Raw genomic sequence first — 21,572 nt, 5'->3', positions numbered from 1 at the left:
AGCTCAGCTCCCCTCCTGCCACCCTCACATAACCTCTATCTGCAATTCCAGCCGGCACTGATCTTTCCTTTCTCTGTGTAGACTACTTCCTATCTGATTACAGTCAGTTTTCACACGGTTTCATGTAAAGCTTTGGATTGTTCTCTTTTACCCTGCTTTGTAGGTCTGCATGGGGGTGTGTTTGTCTCTCTAAAAAGAATCCACTGACATGTCAGCAGGGACTGTGTTAAAAATCCTTTTCCTTTCCCCACTGTGCCAGCCCAAGCATTATGTCAGCAGTAGGCACTTCTAAGAATACCTGTTCAATCAAAGCTTAACTTTTATTTCCAGCTTATTAAAGCAATGGGGATCACCAAACATGGGGTATGCTATAACCCCTACTTCTTCAGAGATCTTAAAAATAGAATGCATTCTTCTCAAAAATAGGAAGATTTGCTCTTTACAGTAACCCTGCCTGAATCAGCCACAGACAGAAAATTGATCAGAGTACCAAAATTTTTGCTATTTTCTCTATTTCTTTTGCTATCAATCTCCTGTAATCAAACTATATTGCTGAGGGCTTGATCAGATATAGAGAGGGACATGACCGCATGTCTGTTTCAAAACACCAAATAAACTCTGCCCTGCGGAGCTGGTCAACAGGGCTAATGACAAGTGGCTACTCACCAAGCTGGGAAAAGTTGAACCTTGTTCCAGAGGGAGAAGTTACGCTGGAGCCAGAGGAAAAAGGGGAATTTCCAGCAGTGTCCTGCAGCCCTCCCGCAGAGTGGGACCGTAACCATTCTTTTGCATCTTCTTGCGTGCGAAGCTGGGAGGTGGGAGTATACCTGGACAGACAGAAATCAAGCTGGAATGAACTACGAACAACACTTATGAAAATGAACCCCGTGGAGCTGATGGCAAACACATAAAAAGAAAATATATATTCAAAGATGACTTTTTAAAAAAATCAGATCACTACATACCCTGAAACTTACGAAGTTTCTCAAAACCTTTTTTGCTACTTGGCAGCGTTTGGGGAAAATTACAATTGCTTTCTGTGTGGAGGGAACACATAAAGGGAGGAAGATTGGTAAATGCTCAAAAGAGCCGTCACTGGGCGTTTCTGTAACATGTTGATTCATGACAGTGTCACGTCAAAGCCCCCACCTTGACGGGACTGAGGCAACAAAACGAGCTGCTGTTAGAGCTCTGAGGAAGTTTTAATTAGATAACTCATGGCATCTGCGTTCTACAGCACAAATAAGTGGCTGTGAATCACAGCAAACGAGAAAGCAGACATGCAAAGGAAGGTCCAAGGACACTGATGCTTACAGCAGTTGCTGCAATCACGCACAAGCAAGTCTTCATCAAAGGAACCCCAAAGTATTGGGTTTTATAGGAAAGGGTCTTCAGAATTAATTATGTGACCCACCTCCTCATTTATTCTGAAATGCATTTGGTGATGATTTATTGAACATCTACAATGTGCCAGGGGCCTTCATGGACGTTATCTCACGAAGCCTCAGACCGACTCAGCAATGCAGATGCCACTAACCCTATTCACATTCGGGAAAGGCAGGACTCTGCCCTGAGTCACAGAGCTGAAATTTCCATGTCTGTCTGATTCCAAAATGCATGCTCTTTTCCCTGTGCCCACAGGCAGCACCTGGAATTTCTGAGTGCACAAGTGGCCAGGGTACCACTGGATTTTATGTACTATATGTAAATAGCGGGATTCTTTGGGCTAAAAAAATGTGTTGTGGGTGTGTTGGCATCGGACATGCATGTGAGCTAGAGAGAGGGGGGGAGCTAGACAAGGGAGTCAGAGTGACAGGGAAATAGCATTGTTTCTTCCTTAATGTTTTTACTGTAGTTGACGGACATGAAACTTTCTAGGACACATCAACGACCTGAAAATAGCATGTCACGTATCCCTATTCTGAATTTTTAAAAAACTAATTTTAAAAGGGCAGAGCTACATAATTTTGATAGGAGAGATCTGCTACAGAAATATACACGCCATTTCAAAATGTTAATATTTAGAAGGTAGTTCCCTTTCAGGGCACCAGTAGGGCATTAAAGTCAAACTCGTACTGAGAGTGGCTGTCATTTAAGCATCTAGCAGAGTTGCCGATGGAAACTGGTCAGTACAAAAGGCCTTGCCGACTCCCCCTTTAAGGCCACAGTGCTGAACTCCCTTCCACAGGATGTCTGTTGGGAGATTTTAACACTTTCCTTCTTAGATTCTTAGAATTGGCTTTACTCAGAGCTCCCATTGAAAGGAAGCATTGATACCTACCTCATGTTACTGTTCAAAATGCTCTCGGTCTTAAGAGCTGTGGGTTATTAACTACAGACATATATGACAGCAATGAAACATTTCATTCCAAGTTCCATTTTATGCAAAAGCACTTAATGCTTAGTGCAGGGTGAAGCTGATGCTACAAAGAACGAGGTGTTTAGAAAGCAGGAGAAATGACAGCTGCAACCGTAAGACAGTAAGATCATGGGGGAGGCGTTAGCAAACTGAAGCTCCTCTGGCTGGCAAAGTGATGTAGATGGTGTGAGCAATGGTGACTTATAGCATCTTGTCTTACCAGGACTAGCACCAAAAATGAGCCCACGCTACCACTTACTAGGAATAAAAGGACACTCCTTCCTGGGAGTCTGGTCTTTATTTTCACCAAAAAAATGATCACACCCATGTCTTGCTTGGCACTGAAAGTAGACCCAATTTTTGATTAGAATATTTAGACAAGTGCAAAGAATTTGTCTTTAGCAATTTTTTAATGGGCTGAAAAGTTAAATACTTTCAAATTTGGGGAAAATATTCCTCACCTTTTTGCTCTTGTCCTGGCTAATTGATCAGCATGCTATAAGTCATGTCCTTTCTCTTGGAAGACAGCCATGTGAACAGAATGGTCAGGGTGAAGTGCTCAGAGACTAAACCCACTGGCCCCAGAAGTAGCAGTGACTGCTCTTTGGGCTCACCCAGGGATGTTTTTTATGAGATGGTTTGATCACATTAAGCCTGAAAAAGCACACAGCCCCTGCTCAAGCAAATAAGCCAACGAATGGAGAGGTGAGGGTGTGGGGGGCCATCATCCAAAAGGTCCTGCTGCCGTGGTCAAAGCGGGGACCCCAGCCCAGCCCAAACCCCCACCAGCCATGAGAGAGTCACACAGCCAAGCTCCAAAGCCACAACAGATGGCATGGATGCAAGGAGGAAACACAGATACCTGAGTCCTTTCTTAGGCAAAGTGTTCCTATCAAGGTGCGGGTCACTGTAGGGGAGTTAAAACAAAAATAAGAACTTCAGAGAAGCACAGGCAAGGGAGGGAAAGTGAAGGGGGAAGCTAGGGAGGGGGCAGAGGGGCCCTGGAGAAGGAGACTCACATCACCAGGGAGTGCGCCCTTATCCAGCTATGCATGCAATGCAACACATCCACATCCACGGAAAACAAAAGAAACCCAGTTCTCGGCCTGAGCTGACATCAGTGCATACTTTACCGCAAGTCACCAAGAAGCCTCAATTGCTTAACCCCAATGGCTCCTCCTTTTCCATAGGTTCAAGGCAAAGCTCAGGGGCTGCCCCACCTCGAAGCAGAGCCCATGCCTTCTGCTGCCCAGCAGCCCTCTCTGCACCCCCACCACTGCTTTTTGGAGAGAGGGGTGCCAGCTTTTGTGCACCCCTAACACTGGCCTATCCCTGAAATACCACTGGCAATGACTTCAAGTGGGAGAAGGGACTTGCTGGAGGTTTCAAGAGGCCAGCAGTCTGCATACTTGGAATTCATCTGTAACGAAGTGAATTCCAGGTCTCTCTCAATTTCTGTAGTCCTTGTCGGGCGTAGCTAGGAGGCGAGCCCTGGGCCCGAGTCGGGGCATGTTACAGCTTGCTGGCTGATAAAGTCAAGGCATTTGGATTTCCAAAGAACAAGAGTTTAAAGGCTTGGTCTGTGAGTCTGACAAAAACAAAGTTTTTGCTGTTGATGGGGTGAAGAGGGTGTTTTTTTTTCCCCCTAGCATGAAACAACATCTGCTTGTTATGTTTGGCCGAGTCATCGCTCCCCCACAAATTTCAGGTCAATATCCGTCTCTGAGGCCCACCCACAGCTGAGGGGGCAAACACAAGCATCTTCATCTGTCAAGTCTTAACACTCCACGTATTTTTTTTTTCACTATTGTTACAGGCAATGGGCACACGGAACACAACAGTCTGCAAGACACAACGAGCCAAACTGCAGCAAAGGACTTGGAAAGGGAGAAGAGCCAGCTGTGTGGGGAGCGGGGCAGGGGGTGGGGGGCAGAGGTGAAGGCCACGCTGCACGGTGGGTGGTAGATCGCTTCTGGGTGTGTGTTGGGGGAATGGAACAGGGAGAAGCTGGGAAGCAGGAGCATGCCACAGGAGGCCACAGGAGATGCAAGTGAGAGCTTCTGCCACCCCAGACCAAGTGGAAAGGTTTGACGTCGCCTTCCCACCGTGGGAATGAAGGAGTCGAGTCAACTCCGCCTCTCCCAGGGCTTTAGCAGACAGGGCAACAGACCCTCACTGGCATGTCTGGGTGTCACAGAGTACACTAGAGCCACAAACACAAGCGGAAGCCTCAAGCCAACAGCCTCGCACAAGACATCTGGCTTGACAACAGACAGGCAGAGGAACCTAGAGGCTCGATGGGTCCGGGGCCTAGAATGTCATTACCTGTCCTGTTTCCTGGGCAGAGTACTTCTGCAGAACTTAGGGCTAGCAGCAGGGGAAGAGAGAGGGCTAGAAGTCCAGGCAGGTAGAAAACAAGAGAAGGACCGTTAGCTTGGAAGAAAGGAGAGGTGTTACACACAATGATTAGAACATTTTTCTCATTCCCTGTGCTGATCCCGGCTTGCTTCCCTATGTGCAGAAACTGAACACACATCACTACTGCAGTGAAATCCAGGGTTCTGAGGACACTTTCAATCTCTTGATTTCCTGTCACTATGGCCAGCAGCTCTTCAGTAGGAGGGTATTTGCCACGATGACCACCAAATCTACCCAGCTGCTTAAAAAGCATCCTACCACACGCTCCATGGCTGCACCTGGTCACCTCCTCTGCGTGGACAATTACAAGAGGAGGGGAAAGAAGCAGTCGATGAACAAACAAATAAAATGGAAAGATTTCAGAGGCCGAATGCCATTTCAAATGGTAGCCTACACCTGCCCCCAAGAGACTTCGAGCAGCTCCAAGCACCAAGAACATAATCACAGAGAAAAAGATAACAGGGAGCAGAGCCAAGCTTAATTCCGTCCCACCCTGGCTTCCCCATGAAAGACGGCAGTCATGAGAAAGAGAGAGATCTCACAGGCAAAGGCTAATTGACATTTGGGATTCCTAGCCTAATCTTCTTAATTTGGGAAGGGCGTTTTTCCGAGCAATGAAGGCAGCCAGAGGCCCGGCACCAACCTTTCTGACAGTGTGGTCTTCACACTGTTGGTTCTGACAAAGGGAGTCAGGGAGTCATCCTTAGCAGAGGTGATCAGGCCAGTGGAGGAATTGTGGCTCAGTCCCCCTCCACTGCTGAGGGAGATGTCAATGGACTCACAGCTGGTGTGGAGGCTGCTGACAGACTGGAAGCCCAGGCCGTCCTTGCTAACTGCCGAGGAGCTGCTGGCGTTGGTGCCCCAGGTGAGGCTGTTGGAGGGGCCCGAGTGGGCTGAGCTGGGGCTGGAGGCTAGAGGAGACTGGTTGAGGTCCGCGTTCTTACTGTAGAGAGGGCTGCTGCTCCCACTGCTCAGGACGCCACTGCCTGACGGGGAGTCTAGGTTACCTTGCTGGGTCATGGTGGCGTGAGGATTGGAGATGACCACTGAGTTTTTCATGTTTTCAGCTGTGGCGATGGGCACTTGCTTGGTAGGCTTCCCACCAAAGAGTCTGTGAAGAGACAAAGGGTCGTGTGGGTTGAACTCCCGGCGCCAAGGGGCGCCGAACTGTTAATGAAGGGTGGGGCACAGGAGTCGGAGAGAACCACTGGGGACGGACGCACGGCCATTCCTACTGCAACAGCTAAAGGCGCTCCACGGGGAAAGGTTGGCCACAGAGTGGGCCTGGACACAGGTGTACCACAGGCTGCCGCCTCCGAGTTCTAGGCTGCAGCTGAGACCCCGGCTCTGTGTGAGCCAGAGGGCGATGGGGAGTAATTATCCACAGGCCTGTCCGCACTGGTCCAAGGCCTTCCTTCCCTTTCTTACTGTAAACAGACTAACTAGACAACTGCTGTGGCTCAGGAAACATCCAGAGGGCAAAGTTGTCTTAATCGTCTTTGAATCTCTGACCCCAGGCGCAAAGCAGGTACATAGGTTATGACAGCTCAACTCTAAGGGATTTGGTTTCTTTGATCCCTAAGCACAACACATGGAATCGAGAACCTGAGTCTAGATCGGGATGGGGCCTGGGAAAGGATCTTTACAGATTTAGTCTCCATGGAAAACTCAACCTGAAAGATGGGTCTGTTGGGGCCAGACAGCTTGATCTATCGAGGGACACACACAGAAATCCTGCCGTGCTCACAAGACGCTCAACCAGACACACTGAGTGTGAACGGCGTCTGTGACGGATACACAGAAATGCCATTCCATGTCATCTCCCCACTGCGCATGGCCAAAAATGTGTCGTCAGACTACAGGGAATTACACAAACGCCCCCCTCTTCCACTGGCAGAGAGCTCTCTAGCAGAATAGTGGAACTGTTTTAAAGTCAGAGGGTGGTCCACATTCTGGTAATAAAAGGGCTTTATTCCACCCATTAAAACCCATGTGGAATAAGTATCTCTGAAAAGTGACAAAACTACTGTGTATTCTGACACGCAGATGGCCTTTCACCCAAATACTCAAAGCGGTGTGAGTTTGATCTCTGTTCTCTCCAAAGAGACCTACAAATCTCAATTACTACAAAGACAAATAATCAATCAATCAATCCTCCCTACAGTGTCTGCTGACAGAGGAGAAACACTTGTCACCTGGTGACAAGCAGGGACTAAAATATCCTAATGTAGAATCTTGGCTTTAGAATATTTGCATACTTCCAGTAACAGGATCCTCACTACCTTCAAAGGGTAACTCACCCCATTGCCAAGCACTTCTGATTGCTAGAAAACCTAAATCTCATCCATCTTTTTCTGACTCTTGCACATTGCTCCTCATCCTGCGATGTGTAACTACACAGAAAAAGTCCAATCTTTTGTCTATTAGTCTTTCAAATGATTTGAAAGTTATCTATCACACTTCACCTCAGCTTTCTCTTCTCCATACTAATGCACATGAGAGAACTGAGAACACTTAACGATTTAGGAAAAATGTAATTTACCAGGAATTGGCTGAACGGTGCTCGATGTAGAGCCTGAGGAGATGCATGCATTTTCAAGTACTCTATTACACTAGCCTAAGGATCCAGTAAAATGCCTTTGTTGTGACTAAAGGAAATCTATAACACCAAAGAGCAAATATTACATATAATACTTGAGGCAAGAAGCAGAGAAAATTCTCATTTACAAGGCAACCTGTTAAAACAACAAAGAGCAGCCCAATAAGGGCCTTCCCCCTGAAAAAAATCATCATTACTGAAATTCTAATAATCAAGTCTAGACAAAGAACAGCGAACTGCTTCATTATACCTTTCATGTGGAATGCTTCTTCTGAAGTCTTTTCAAACATTCCTGTCCTTCCACAAATATGTACAAGTGCATATAATTTTTACTTTTTCACTGCTTAATTTTCTATCCTTGGGATTTACTCTTTCTTATGACAAGAAATTTCCTGGGAAGGTAGGATGAGCTCTAATCTATGCAGCTGCAGTTTGGGGATGGTCCAGTAGATATTAAAATGAGATAACAGGAATAGGAAAAAGTCTTATACATTTAAAAGAAACTATTAAAAAAACAGTGAATAACATTTTCATGTTAAGAACTTTTACCCAGAGGGAAAATGTGGGAAATGATGTCTTTTTAAGGTAATAGGAATCAATTTCTCTTTTCCAGAAATTACTGGAGGTTTTTACTTTAAGAAAGTACTTTAAGAGGTTTTTTTCTTTTTTGGTAATAAAGCAAGCTAAAATTTCAGACTAACCTGTATTATGTATGTAGTATAAAAAAGTATGTGGGGGCTAGACATGATGACTCACAACTATAATCCTAGTACTCTGGGAAGCTGAGGCAGGAGATCACTTGAGGTCAGGAGTTCAAGACCAGCCTGAGCAAAACTGAGACCCTGTCTCTACTAAAAATGGAAAAAGAATAGCTGGGCATGGTTGTGTGTGCCTGTAGTCCCAGGTACTTGGGAGGCTGAAGCCGGAGGATCACTTGAGGGCAGGAGTTTGAGGGTGCAGTGACCTACTGATGATGCTACTACACTCTAGCCAGGATCACGGGGTGAGACTCTGTCTCAAAAAATAAAAAAATTTTTTTAATTAACAAATAAAAAAATAAAAAAGTACGTGTGAACATTGGGCTAGGGCTACGTGAGAAAAGGACCTGGCCAAGATCGCAGCCTGCCATAATGAGGAAGCTCAGCCGCTGAATTACCAAGATAAGGAAAAAAAAAAAATTTCCCTCCCTTGAGCTTCCCACCCAGGTCTAAGAGTCTATCAAGACCTCGTCGTGAATGGTACCCAACTTCAACTGAGTGCTTATTTGGCCAGAAATGGCTGCAAGGGTGAACCTTTACAAAAGCTAGGAAAAGATTATCATCATCCTCATTTTACAGATGAGGAAACTGAGGCGGAATTGTTAAGAAAGGTAACATGGCACCTAATTGAAATGGCCCAGGATGACTGATCCTAGAGGCTTGTGTTTTTCATCCCAATATGGGAAACAATCATCAACTGCAACATTGCTGGGAGGATCTGACCAAACAGCTTTCCTGAGGACTAAAGTGGAGAAAAACATAGGCTGCTTTCACTAAGAAATGGAAATTATTAATAATTCCATGCCAGGATGCCATGCCCTGTGTTCCAGTTCTGCTCGGTACCACTTGTGCACCCACTTACCTGCGGAGCGTGGGAGAGGCCACATCTGGGTACTTGGCCCCAGGCTGGAGAGTGGCCTGAGCCGGGCTGGACACAGGCTGGGCTGCAGGGTTCACTTTCACCGAGTTACAGGAAGCCACACTCTCGTTGTCTGATGAGATGCCTTTCTCCTTATCTGTCTGGTTGACCAGACCTGGCAGAGAGCTGCCCAGGGCTGTCTTGGACGGCTCCCTCAGCTTAGGCACCGGCAGGCCTGCAGACTTGCTGCTGATGTTGGAATCTATGCTGCTGGTACTAGACCTGTTCCCAGCCCCATTCCGGCTGTTGGACTTACTGGGCCTCGGCAAACTCCGGTACTGCAGGTTTGTCCGGGAGCTGAGAGACAGATACCCGTCGTCCTGATTCTGAGCCCCATCCATGCTCGATTTCCGACCAGCAGACCTGCCGACGAGCGCAGACGACTTTGGGATTTTGCCCAGCGTGGCTGACCTGCTGGTGACAGTGGCCCCGCTGGCTGTGATCATGGCCAGACCGGCGGCCGAGCCACTCTGCTTCTTGAACCCAAAGCTGTTGGCATTGGCCATGGGCGTCCTAGAACTGCCAGGGAGGGGCTTTTTGGATTCATCGCCACTGCTGCGGCCTGCATCTGATGGGGAGCGCTTCACCTGGGAGGCTTTGGGAGAAAGCCTTCCTTTCTCAGACACCTTTGCATCGTCCGTTTTTCCTGAGAGAGAGATCAGAAAGATTAGCCTGCAAGCCGGGAGCCCAGCTCATCCATCGTGTCTATTTAAGATGCTTCCCTCCTCTCAAGAGCTGGCTCCCTTTTTCCTTGGGAGGCAAAGGAAAGAGCTCTTTATAAAGATAATATAGTCTACCACTGTCACTGTGAGCCTTTTAGGAAATGTCAATGATTTTACTCATTTGCAAAGCAGTCTAAATTTACCCAGGATGAAGCAAAGCCAGTCAATCATTGATACGTCTGGGGAAAAAAAAAAAGATCCTGCTTTTTGCTAACCTTTCATCCTCTGTCCATTAAAAAGCTGTCCCTAATGTGTCCAGGGGGCACCCCTGCCCTATTTATACACATTTCCTAAATCATGGAGAACATCAACTCCACATACTGACAGCTCGTAAACCCATGCGCTTGAATAGCCTGCTCTGGGTGTGTTAACTCTTACCCAGTATATGCTTAAACCGATTCAATATGCCCCAGCAGCTGAACCATCCTCAGAGTTGAAGAGGTTCACGTGCTTACATATTTCCACTTAGAAAAAGGCAGGGATATGAACCTTCATGAAAGCTGGTTGTTAGCAGAGTATAAACCCTAAGAAGAAATACATGACATAAAGTCCTTGCTAGAGGGACTGAGGTTTTGGTCCTCAAACTGACAACTGCGGAGGCAAGACTGCACTAGCCTTTCACTCACCAGTTCCAGGGGTCTTCAGTGCGCCTGCTGGGGCGGACGGCTTCGTCCTCGGCACGGTGATGCCCACCTGAGCCGTCATGCCTCGCCGCCACGAGCCCGTCTGGGAGATGACGGAATTCTTCTTGCCCGACGTGCTTTTGTCGGACTCATCGGACACGTCGGAAGGATTCCGCCTCCACTTGCAACCTGGCTCCATCTTTACGCCGCTGTCTGAGCCTCCGTCTGACTTCTTGACGTCATCACCAGACCACAGGGGGGTCCTCTCCACCTGCGAGTGTTTCTCAGCGTCGGTCTGTGGACAGAGACTCCCTGGATTAGTCCCCCCCACATCCCAGGCTCGGGAGCCCCTCACTCCAAAGGTGAAAATGCCAATACACCGGACTTGTTGTGGGAAAAACAATAATTTCTTTAAAAATGTCAGGACTTTGGTACTTTGGTTATCTTATTAGGAAGCCTGATTTTTTTGGGGGGGGCGGTAAAAAAAAGTAAATAATATAAATGTATCCTTAGAAGGGAGTGAGGGACGAGAGTAAAAGGTTTCTGGGGGGAAAAAAAGAGGGAGAGCCCTCCGGGGGAGAACCGACAGATGGAGACGTGGGGGAATTCGGCTGCCAACTCTCTGCCACTTGGAGACAAGCCTCCTCCAACTCCCGCCGCTGGGTCTCTAACCAGCATCCAGCCTCCTGGCCCGTCTCCCTTTGTTCTGCCTTCTTCCCATCACGCCACTGCCAGCGAGATCTTTAGATCCGACACACCACGCGAGGGAGCGAGCGAGTGAGGGTGGCTGCTGGTTCCACAGAGTCAGGGGGAGCCAGGAGCCCAGAGGAAGCGAACTCTCCAGTGGCACTTCCCGCGAACGCTAAGCGCCAACAGCGCCTGCCCCCACCCCAGCAGCATTTATATGCCACTGTTCTGCTCCCCTTGTGGGATTCTGCTCAGACAAGGGATATAATTAGCCAGCTTTCTTTGGAAGAGCCCTGACCTGCTGGCCGTGGAACCCAGGAGGGGAAAGAAGTGTGACGTTAATGATCTCCTGCAGCTCAAAGGCACAAAGCTGACCAGAATGCTTTTGGAGACCTCCTGGGGTTGGAGGCCAGTCTGGGGAGACCAGCAGGGATAAGCAGCCCCGTGAACGGCGAAGGCAGGTCAGCAGCACTTTCCGGGTGGCTGCACTAAGATAGAGTCCCATATTTAACCACCGAGAGTGGGCAATGTCAGCAATGTGGGACATTAACATGAACACCTGGCGAGAATCTGGCCTGATGCCTGTCATCCAAGAGTGGTACAAACGCCTTCCTCCATGGAATACAATGGCTGGATGGGACAAAAGGTAAAAACAGACAAGCAGCCTAGTTTAATTGCCTGTCTCTTCCCCAAACCCCCTCCTCCTTACGAGCTCCACTCATCCATTATAGCTGCCTTACGGGTTCTTTCGTTTGTTTTCTCCAGCTAGGTATGAGAGAGAGGAGGACAAAAGCACACTCCCTGACTGTAGCAGCTCATCCTTCAGCTGTGGGCTGGGACACCGAGGGGGGAGTCTCACGTGTGGGCACAGAGCAGGAGTCAGAGCTTGGTGAGTGAGCGGATGAACGACGAGCACTGCTATTCGGGCCACAACATACTTCAGCGAATGATCTCAACTGGTCCCAGCCACTATCCGGTCAAGGAGGGCAAGCAGGTAAGCAGGACTGTCTTTATCGCAGTTGTACAGAAGAGCAGAAACTCAAGCCACCCACTCCCTGTGCCAGCCACCCCAGCCCAGAACCAGAACTTAGCCAATGCCCGCTGTCCCCCAGGTGCCACAGAGGGTCAGAGAACCTGCAGGTCAGATCAATCCCCACTCTGCATGGAGTTTACAGTCCAGGGAGCAAGGCAGAGTCAATGAAGGTGGACTTGTGAATTACAAAGATTATAATAAAGAAAAGGACAAGGAGTCTGAGAGAGAAATACAGGCTTTGACCTACTTCATACTGTGATGATGGGGGTGAAGGCAGAGGTCAGGTAAGGCCTTTTTGAAGAAGTGCCCTAAAGAATGAGAAGCCACACTTAGGGAAGATCATGCCAGGCAGAGAGAACCGCATGTGCAAAGGCCCTGAGGCTGAAAAGAATTACGCTTTGGAAGCATTCACTCACCAAATATTTATTGGGTGCCACTGTGTGCCAGGCAAGCTTATTTGCACTGGAAATACCGTGATGAACAAATGCAAATTGTTAACCTCATGGAGCTTACATTCAAGTACATTCCATTAATAACATATTCTAAGAGGTACTGAAAATTTAGCACATGCCACACCCTGGGTTACTGTATTATTTAGTCTTTTAATGTTCCTATACCTATTCCCCCAATCAAATTGTAATGGTGCTGATAACAGTAGCGTAACAAGTAAAATTTATCTAGCACTAACCATGTGCCAGGCACTAACCTAAAGTGCTTGATATGTATTGTTGAATTTAATTCTTACCAAAACCCATGAGGAAGTTACAGTTAACGATGTGCTCAATTTTATGTGAGAAAAGTGAGGCACAGGGTGGAGAAGAAAACTGCCCAAGATCACACAGTGAGGAAGAAGAGATGCAGGGATTCCGGGGAGTCTAAAAGCAGAGCCCACATTTTAACCACTGTGCCATGCTGCCTTCCTTGAGGACACGTCCAAGAAGATGAGACATTTCTGCACACCCAGTAGATTCTCCTTCCATACTGGCAGACTGGCTGGCCACTTCCCAGCCCCAATCCCAGAGCAGATCTAGCCCAGCCTCTGCGTGGGAACCCTAGAACTCCAATTCCATCAATGGCGGAGAGAGTGTGCATGTTCCTGGCCCAGGACCATGGCTTGATTCTCTCCCTCTGGAAAGAACAATCATCCAACCATCACATCCCTTCTAACTTGGACCAGGGTGGCAGTTTCCCAGCTCTACTCTGAACAGCTGGGCATTTGAGGTGTGCATCTTTACACCTGAGTGCTAGAAATGGTGCCTTCCACAGAACCGAGAGGAAATACTGGTCAGGGACACGAGTGGGCAGAGGAGTATGTGGGGAGTCGCGTGTGTTACCAACACACTGTCCCCCAAATAAAATACTGCAAGTAGAAGATGATTTGCTTTGAAACTACAAACAAAACACATTAAGGGCAGTCAACTTTCAGTTACTGACACGAATGGAGGGGGGAGGCAGAGGGACAGGTTATGAGGAGGGAGGGAGGAAAGTAACTTTTGAGCAACTCTCAAATCTCAGGGACTGGGGCATGTTGAGATCAAGTATTTCCAAGTCATTTTCACACTCACCCTTCGAGACAGGTCGAATTGCTGGGTTGTTACGGAAGGGGAGGCAGAGCCTTGGCGAGGTTGCTTAGCTTATCCATCCGAGGAGGTCACCAAGTGTGACCACGTGACTCGAGACCACCTGACTTCAAAGTCACACCTTCTCCCTGACACCACAGTCTGGTTTGGCTGCCCAACCGGACTCACCAGCTCTCCTGGAGGAAGTCGGTGGGAAGGCTCTCTGGCCTCAAGCAGGGGATTCTCTGCCCAGCACAGGGTCGCTGGACGGCTGGGCACGTGTGATCTGCGGAGGGTACCCTTCAGTGCTCCTCAACGTCCCCAAGGAACACGGAGTCCCTCACAGACAAAGGGAACCTCCATTCCCAAAGATTCGCCTCCTCCTCTTTCCATCGGCTGCACAGGCTGCTCCTTAGGTTTCCACACAATAACCTCCCTGTTCCTTAGATGCACTTCTTTCAGCCGTTCCTCAGACGCTTTCAAATAGGAAAACCTAGGCGAGCAACCTGTCCTCAACTTGCTTTCCGGACAGACACACTGAGCCACTTCCTCCTGCCTCCCTATGCCCTGCCCTGCAGACCGCGTGCTGCCCCTCGCCCAGGGTAAACCTGCATGTGACAAGAGCCGTAGCACAGCAGGCACAGCTCTTGGAAAGGGTGCAACGCACATCTTCCTGCTGCCTGATGCCACTCAGAGAGGAGTAATGGCCCTTAGCATTCCTCAGAGTGAGATGGGGAAGAGGGTGGGAGCTGCAAATTATGCTGATTCAAATATTTTGAGATGCTCCCTGGACAGGAACAAAGGGAATGTCACTAAAAATCCATTTAAAGAAACCACTGCAACAGAAATCTTAGTAACTGTTGGCACAGTCTGCATTTATTTTACTCCAAGACCTATTCTTTTAGTTTTAGTTTGTTTTTTTGTTTTTTTTTAAACTCAGGTAGTTTTAAATACTCAGGCAAAAACTACACAATGAACAGTAAACCCTTTATAGCCCTTGAAATAACTTCTGATCTTGATCAAAAGATATGTGTATATAGAATTCTTGAACCTTTTCTGATGTGGCATTTGCAAGATGAAGGCAAAGAGCTGGTCCTAAGAAATATTTGCAAATCCCAGATATTTACTCTGTAGCAATGTGGAATAGAGAGATTCTTCCAACACCGTGTTTTACTGGCTCAACCTGCATCTTTGGGGCAAGCCTCCCTACCTTGCAAGTAAACAAGACATATCACTGATTCACTGATATCTCTCTCTCTGTGTAGTACCTCTAATAACCCGCATGCCTCCTGGATACATAGACTCAGGTGGTCAATTCCTTGGTATCTAAGGACGGTCTAGAAGTTTGGTGGTTGTTAGCTTGAATATAAAACGAATCTTTTGGAATACCCTAGTGTCCACAAGGAAAGGAAAACTGGTGGATACTGTGACATTTAGCATATAGATGGCAGGAACACAGGCTGGCTGGGTATTTCTAACTTGTGTCTAATCACCAATTAAACAGTGATTACATTTGGGCAACGTGGCTTACGTTTTGTTTTTTATCTAGTAAAGTGCAAAATCTAAGTATATAGCTTGAATAAATTTTATAAAATTAACATACGTAACTACCACTCAGATCAAGATATAGAACATTACCAGCACCCCCAAAATGACACCCTTCCAGTCATTTGGGTAGTATTTTTTTTTTTTAAACAAATCCACTCTCACTCCTGAGCAGTAATTAGAAAGTCTGGCTAAAATGAGAACCCAAGAAGTGACTGGCAATCCCAGAGGCAACACCTGATACATTTCATCAGGCAGTCAGTTTCCATTTCTGTGGGACAGAATTACTCCCACAGTCTAGCACATCCTTTCTTCAGCCCTCTCTTCAGAGAAGAGAAGCCTTTGAAAGCAAAGACATTTCCAGAGTAGCTCCTATCTGCATAGAGCAAAAAACAGCTGGGGCAGGAAGAGGATATGGGAGGAAGGGAGTGAAAGAAGAGGCAATGTTGGTTCTGCCCTCCCCGAGGTCACTCTGGGAGACTTTGTCCCGATCAGATTTTCCCAAGGGTTCACCCAAGACAGTGGCCCCACTGGTGGGAGGGGCCAATCGTGAAAAGGATTCCAGCCCACTATGCCAGCGCCACCATGGCTGGCCTGTCCCAAATTGGGGACAAGCTGTGAGGACGGATGGCATTTCATTTTTCCACTAGTAAAATGGGCTTACTAGAACCGCCCCCTGCCAACCACTACAGAATGGACCAGTACATGTGCCCACACGAAACCCACTGGATTTGAGACATAAAACCTGAGAGCGTAAAGCAGGGGTTGAACAAGCGAGTGCCCCCGGGTCAGGCAGGCACTTGAGAGAGTGCAGCTGGCCGGCGGGTAGTAGCTGTGCACACTGGAACAGGAGCCATTGGGCTAAAGGGGGCGGGCACTGGGGCGTCTGCTGGTTCTTGCCCTACGGAGAGTGTAGGGCGAAGGAAGCAATAGTTCTGATTTTTTAAGAGAAACCAGAAATATCCCTTCATGTGAAATAATGCAATTTTTAAAATCTGACATGCAATCTGGTTTAAAGGAAGAGTAATATTGCAGGCCAGTGGCCAGGCGCAATGGCTCATGACTGTAATCCTAGCACTCTGGGAGGCCGAGGCAGGAGGATTGCTCAAGGTTAGGAGTTTGAGACCAGCCTGAGCAAGAGCAAGACCCCATCTCTACTAAAAATAGAAAGAAATTATATGGACAGCTAAAAATGTATATAGAAAAATTAGCTGGGCATGGTGGCGCATGCCTGTAGTCCCAGCTACTCGGGAGGCTGAGGTAGGAGGATCACTTGAGCCCAGGAGTTTGAGCTTGCTATGAGCTAGGCTGATGCCATGGCATTCTAGCCCAGGGAACAGAGTGAGACTCTGTCTCAAAAAAAAAAAAAAAAAAATTGCTGGCCAAATAAAACACATTGGCAGTGGGATGTGACCAACAGCTCTCAGCCTCAGGTCAGGACACACTGGTCTTGCACACCAGGGCTGTTCATCTTCGTCCCTCTCCAGACGTCTTGAGGGATCAGACACGTGCCCCCGGACAGCAGTGCCTTATTGCGGCAAAGAGGCGACACACACTCTAGGCTGAGAACCGCCAAAGTCCAACATCCCTTTCTGTTTGTTTATTTGTTTAAATAGATTATGAAACTGAGGTCCAGGGAAGAAATGTGAGTCCACCACACCACACGGTGAGGGTGGCCAGGCCTCCCCACTCCCGTTTCCACTGCCCCCTGCCTGGCCCCTTCCTTGCAGGCTGAGGTTGGGCCAGATGAGCGCACAGGCAGCAGGAGGCCAGGCCTCCTCTCACCACCCTGAGGATCCTGCTCACCCCGAATGGCCCTCACTCCACCAGCCCAAGGCTCCCTGCGAGCAGGGGCCACTGAGGAGCCCGGGGGCCCTATGTTCTTACCTGCGCGTCCAGGTTTTTGCGGGAGGAGGCAGGTGTGTTGGCGTAGGAGCTGATGGAGGAGCTGGTGTTGATGTCATCAGTGCTGAGGTTGTCTATGGTGTCGCTGATGCCACTGCTAACGGAGCTGCTGTCATCCCAGCTGTCAAGACAAACACATCCTAAGCACCAAAACTTCATGCTGCTCCCACTCTGGCTGAAGAGACAGGCGAATGTGCACCATTCCCGAAAGGACCCTCATCCAAGGGTACCGTCCAGCCTTGCTGCTTGGGATAGGCAGCCAGGTGAAGTGGCTGACAGGTACCTTCCGCAAACTGTAGGTGCTTCCACGAGCAGAGCTGGCTTCAGATACTACCTGCGTCCTACCCTGTCCTCAGCTTCATCTTGGGAACTTGATAAAAGCCTAGCAGCAGAGCAGGAGCGGTGAGTTTGGGGCTAGAGCTGAAACTGTTCTGGGGGAAAAAGCCCACATCAGCCCCTTCCCAGGGGTCAGAGTGGCAGAAGAGCTGCTGAGTGACTTCTCCAGACTCCACTGCTGGAATGAAATGCCGAGGGAAGGCCAGTGGCAACAGTCAGCAGAAACATGTCAACTCTATTAGTAGCTCTAACTCTGATAATATCCCAGAATACACCTAAAATGGAGTTCCCCATTTCCCAACCCCCAAACCAACCGAGGTCAGCCCCAAGATGCTCAAGCCCGATCTCCCTGCAATGATTCCCCATTCTTTTTTCCTCCTTACCGTTTCCATACCCACCAACACCACCACCTTCAACCCAGCTGCCAGTCCCATCACCTCTGCTTGTAAAATATATCCAAATGTAAGCAGCTCTCCAACCCACCCCTACCTGCAGTTGACAGTGCTGTCGCCTCTGCCTAGGTTACTGCAGAAAGGCCAGCTGGTCTCTGCAGCCCACTTTTCTCCCTAACGATCCATCCTCCCCATGGCAGCCAGAAAGATCTTTCTGAGATGTAAATCAGATCCTGCCACCCTACCACTTAAGATCCTTGAGTTGCTTCTCAGTTCTTAGAGTCCAAACTCCCTACGTTGGCCCTCGAGGGTCTCTGGTCTGCCTCCCTCCCCAGTCCTGCCTTGTAGCCCCCTCACCATCAAACTGCTTCTGACCACAGGGACTTCAGCTCCTTCTGAGCCAAGACTATTCCTGTCTCCAAGGCTTTATGTTGGTTATCTCTCTTCCTGGACACTTATCCCTGCCTCCTTCTCTTTCCCATCACAGCTGAAGTGCCACCTCCTCAGAAAGGCTGCACCCTGCCCATCAAGCCTGTCATGCTCTGTCAAACCAGCCTGTTGCATTTGCTCCTTGCTTTGGCTGCAGGGTGGCAGGTATGCAGCAGGTGCTCAGTCAATACCTGCTGACTGAAGCTCATGAGAGGGAGAAGTCGAGTGGACCATAAAGTAGCTTCAACATCAACGTGACACTGCTCTAGTTGACCTAGCGGGAAAGGGTTAGTATTTTTGTCTTTCTATTGTGCATGAGGAGAAATGGAGGCTGAGAAAGGTGGGATGACTAGGGGGAGGTGGAGCGGGTCTGGGTCTAGCTGTTGACTCCAGAGCCACCCCCTTTACTGTGACACCAGACGGCTTTCCATTATGTCAATTCTCGGAACACACCAGATGTGACGCGGCCCACTTGCCCAGCAGGGAGCCAGCACCCTGGTTCAAGGCCACACAGCCAGGGCTGGCACGTCTGATAACAAAGCACTGACTTGATCACATTATGCTAACACTAAGCCTTCCTCAGCGTGTCCTGCTGACAGCACTGCAAAGGGGCAGCTCGAGGGCTGAGAAATGCTGGGCGGTTGAGACTGCAAAAGCCAACAGCACTGCTCCCCCCTGTACCCCCACCACATACAAATAACCTCAAAGCGGCTCCAGTTCATTCCACTAGCTTGTAAGATACCTGCCTCTACATCCTGAGCTCTGCCGATCAGGCAGGAAGACAAAGGCTTACTGAAAACCTGTTTTCAGCACCTTTCCCTTCAACACTTTTATTTGGCTTCCAAAAGCCAATCTGGAAGATCCTGCAGAAATGCAGGGGAAATATGTTAGGATGGTTCCCAAGCAGGGAGGGTAAGGCAGGAAGTGTGAGGGCCCAACAGGAGTTTATTATGGATGAATCCATAAGAGTCCAGAGGGTCCCGCAGCTCCAGAACCTCCGCAGACTTCACTCAACGTAATCCCACTTCTTTGGCCCTCCCTCCATCCTGCCCCACAGTCTCCCTGTAAGGCCTTCTCCAAATGCTCCAGCCCACCCCAGTCATCCCCTACTTTAAATTCCTGCATGGTGGCATAGTTGGATTTGCTTCTATGCACAGTGTTCTAGTTGTTCTGTACGTGAAGGTCTGTCCTATCTTCCAAATACATGCAGGGGCCTATTAGTGAGAACAACAAAGTGCTCACCATGAATCGAGCATCATGCCAGGTACTTTAAATATATTATTCTACATTTCTCCAGTCCTCATACCATATCTGCAAGGTAGGTATTATCCTGCCCATTTTACAAATGAAGAAATCAGTGCTGAAAGAATTGGTACCCTGGCCAGTGCTGTTCAGTCTGTGTTGGAGTTGGGTTTATAAAGCAAAATTGTCCAATTCCAGAGCACGTGCTCCTTCTAAGTCTGTATTGTGCTGCCTTCCACAACAAGGGCCATTCCCTGAGCACGTGCCACATGCCAACTATTCGACGTTTGCACATACCGATGCTCAAATTCGATGACCGATGCTCAAATTCACTCCTATGGGTAGCTATATTATGAAACCCTTGTTTCATAATGAGGAAACTGAGGCTGTGAGAAGAGTCAGGGGAACGCTGTAGCAATGTCAAGCTCATTTGCTGGCCCACATGCCCTCCATCTCCAGCAACACAGTCTGTGCTCATTAAATGCCTCCTGACTGAATTCACCTGCACAGGAGAGAAAGGCAAGTTTCTGATGCAAACTTGCCACCGGCAGTGGACTCTAAGCCCAGCCCCCTCCACACTTGATCCTTTGACAGGTCACGGCTCTGTGTCTCAGTTTCACTTAGGCTGGCAACCATGGGAGGATCTGCTGGGGAAAGCATGACAGTACAGATGGAAAGGACTCAAATTTGCTCTCATGATAAAAGAAAATCCCATGAGTCTTTTATTGCATCTGCTTTTTGGGGTGAGGCATTTAATGTATCTAATATTTCTTATAATCCGATGAAGAACAAAGGGGACCGATGGGAGTATGGCCGTGGCTGGTCGGGAGGAGGGAAAGAAATTGTAACAGATGTTCATGAATCCAGGCCCCAGATTTTGTGCTTTGAAATTGTACCTGTTCTTTCCCTGCGGCCTTTCAACACCAAGATAATATTCCAGAGGGGCATGTGGCCCTGAAGCACACGGGATTCTTCCCACATCAATGCCCGCAGCACTGGGGGCTCACCTTGAGTTTACAGGAAGTCCTTGTAACTGAGCCAGCCCTGAAGAGGGGAACTAATGCTGAGGATGATGGGCAGTGACACCGGGGGAGGCCCATGCTGAGCAAGAGTGGCCTCAACGTTCCCCAGAGCTGTCTGTGTGCCAGAAACTGAAGCTGTCCCTGCACTTGGGAAACCAGCCTAGTCTCCTTCACTTCTGGATGCTGGCAAGTTTATCTTTTTTTTTTTTTAAGACAGGGTCTCACTCTGTTTCTTGGGCTAGAGTGCAGTGGCATCATCATAGCCCCCTGCAACCTCACATTCCTGGGCTCAAGTGATCCTCCTGCCTCAGCCTCCTGAGTAGCTGGGACTACAGGCACATGATACTACACCTGGCTAATTTTTGTATTTTTTGTAGAGAAAGGGGCCTCGCTATGTTGCCCAGGCTGGTCTTCAACTCCTGGCCTCAAGTGATCCACTTGCCTTGGCCTCCCTCAAGTGCTGGGATTACAGGCATGAGCCACTGCGCCCAGCAAGTTTATTTTGACATAAAATCACTTAGTTCCAACTTATCCTTCCCCAAAATTCAGGGCACAAATGGTCATGAGCCTCCAAGATTAGGTCAATGAGTTTCAAGAGGTATTCTAATGAAAACTAGTTCCACAAGATGCTTCGTGATGACAATGATGCCCCAACAAAGGAACCTGCTGCCTCTTCTACCCTTCTTTTGGAGATTCACATTGTACGTAACCATCTTAACAGCTGTGGAGTCTAGTAACGATCTCTGTAACTTTGCCTAAAGCAGCACTCTCCAAACCTGCATGACCACACAGAGACACTGAGAAGAATGAGCACCAAAAAATGCAAAAAGGAAAAAAAGTATAAAGGAAGCCTAGCGCTGCCCAGGGCTGACTCTTCCTCACCTGCCTGAGAAAAAAGCGAGCACAGAGGGGAGCAGAGTGGAGAGGGATGGAAGTGTGCCTTTGCCATCAATGGAGCTCCTGTATCCCCCCATACCTAAAGCCAGAAGCACCCGGGGAGACCCAACTGTGAGAAGTAATCAAT

The 21,572-nt window shown here is 48.5% G+C and overlaps 1 protein-coding gene across 6 annotated transcripts in view; it reads right to left on the bottom strand.

Annotated features, from left to right (window-relative positions):
* The window catches only part of NAV2 (neuron navigator 2), a 372,791-nt gene that overhangs the window by 56,275 nt on the left and 294,944 nt on the right, over positions 1-21,572 (bottom strand). For 4 of the 6 annotated variants that reach the window (XM_045557674.1, XM_045557675.1, XM_045557676.1 and 1 more), the window contains 7 exons: positions 17,110-17,248; positions 10,402-10,693; positions 8,997-9,699; positions 5,421-5,888; positions 4,685-4,750; positions 3,222-3,266; positions 667-827 (listed from right to left, as the gene is read on the bottom strand). In XM_045557674.1, coding sequence (XP_045413630.1) covers positions 667-827; positions 3,222-3,266; positions 4,685-4,750; positions 5,421-5,888; positions 8,997-9,699; positions 10,402-10,693; positions 17,110-17,248 — 1,874 coding nt within the window. The remainder of the gene's footprint in view (positions 1-666; positions 828-3,221; positions 3,267-4,684; positions 4,751-5,420; positions 5,889-8,996; positions 9,700-10,401; positions 10,694-17,109; positions 17,249-21,572) is intronic. The other 2 variants (XM_045557672.1, XM_045557673.1) reach the window with 2 other exon arrangements.

This window comes from Lemur catta, chromosome 7, assembly GCF_020740605.2.
Source record: "Lemur catta isolate mLemCat1 chromosome 7, mLemCat1.pri, whole genome shotgun sequence".
NCBI classification, from domain to species: Eukaryota; Metazoa; Chordata; class Mammalia; order Primates; family Lemuridae; genus Lemur; species Lemur catta.
The sequence above is the reverse complement of the archived record's forward strand: the minus strand, read 5'-3'. Positions and strand labels throughout refer to the sequence as shown.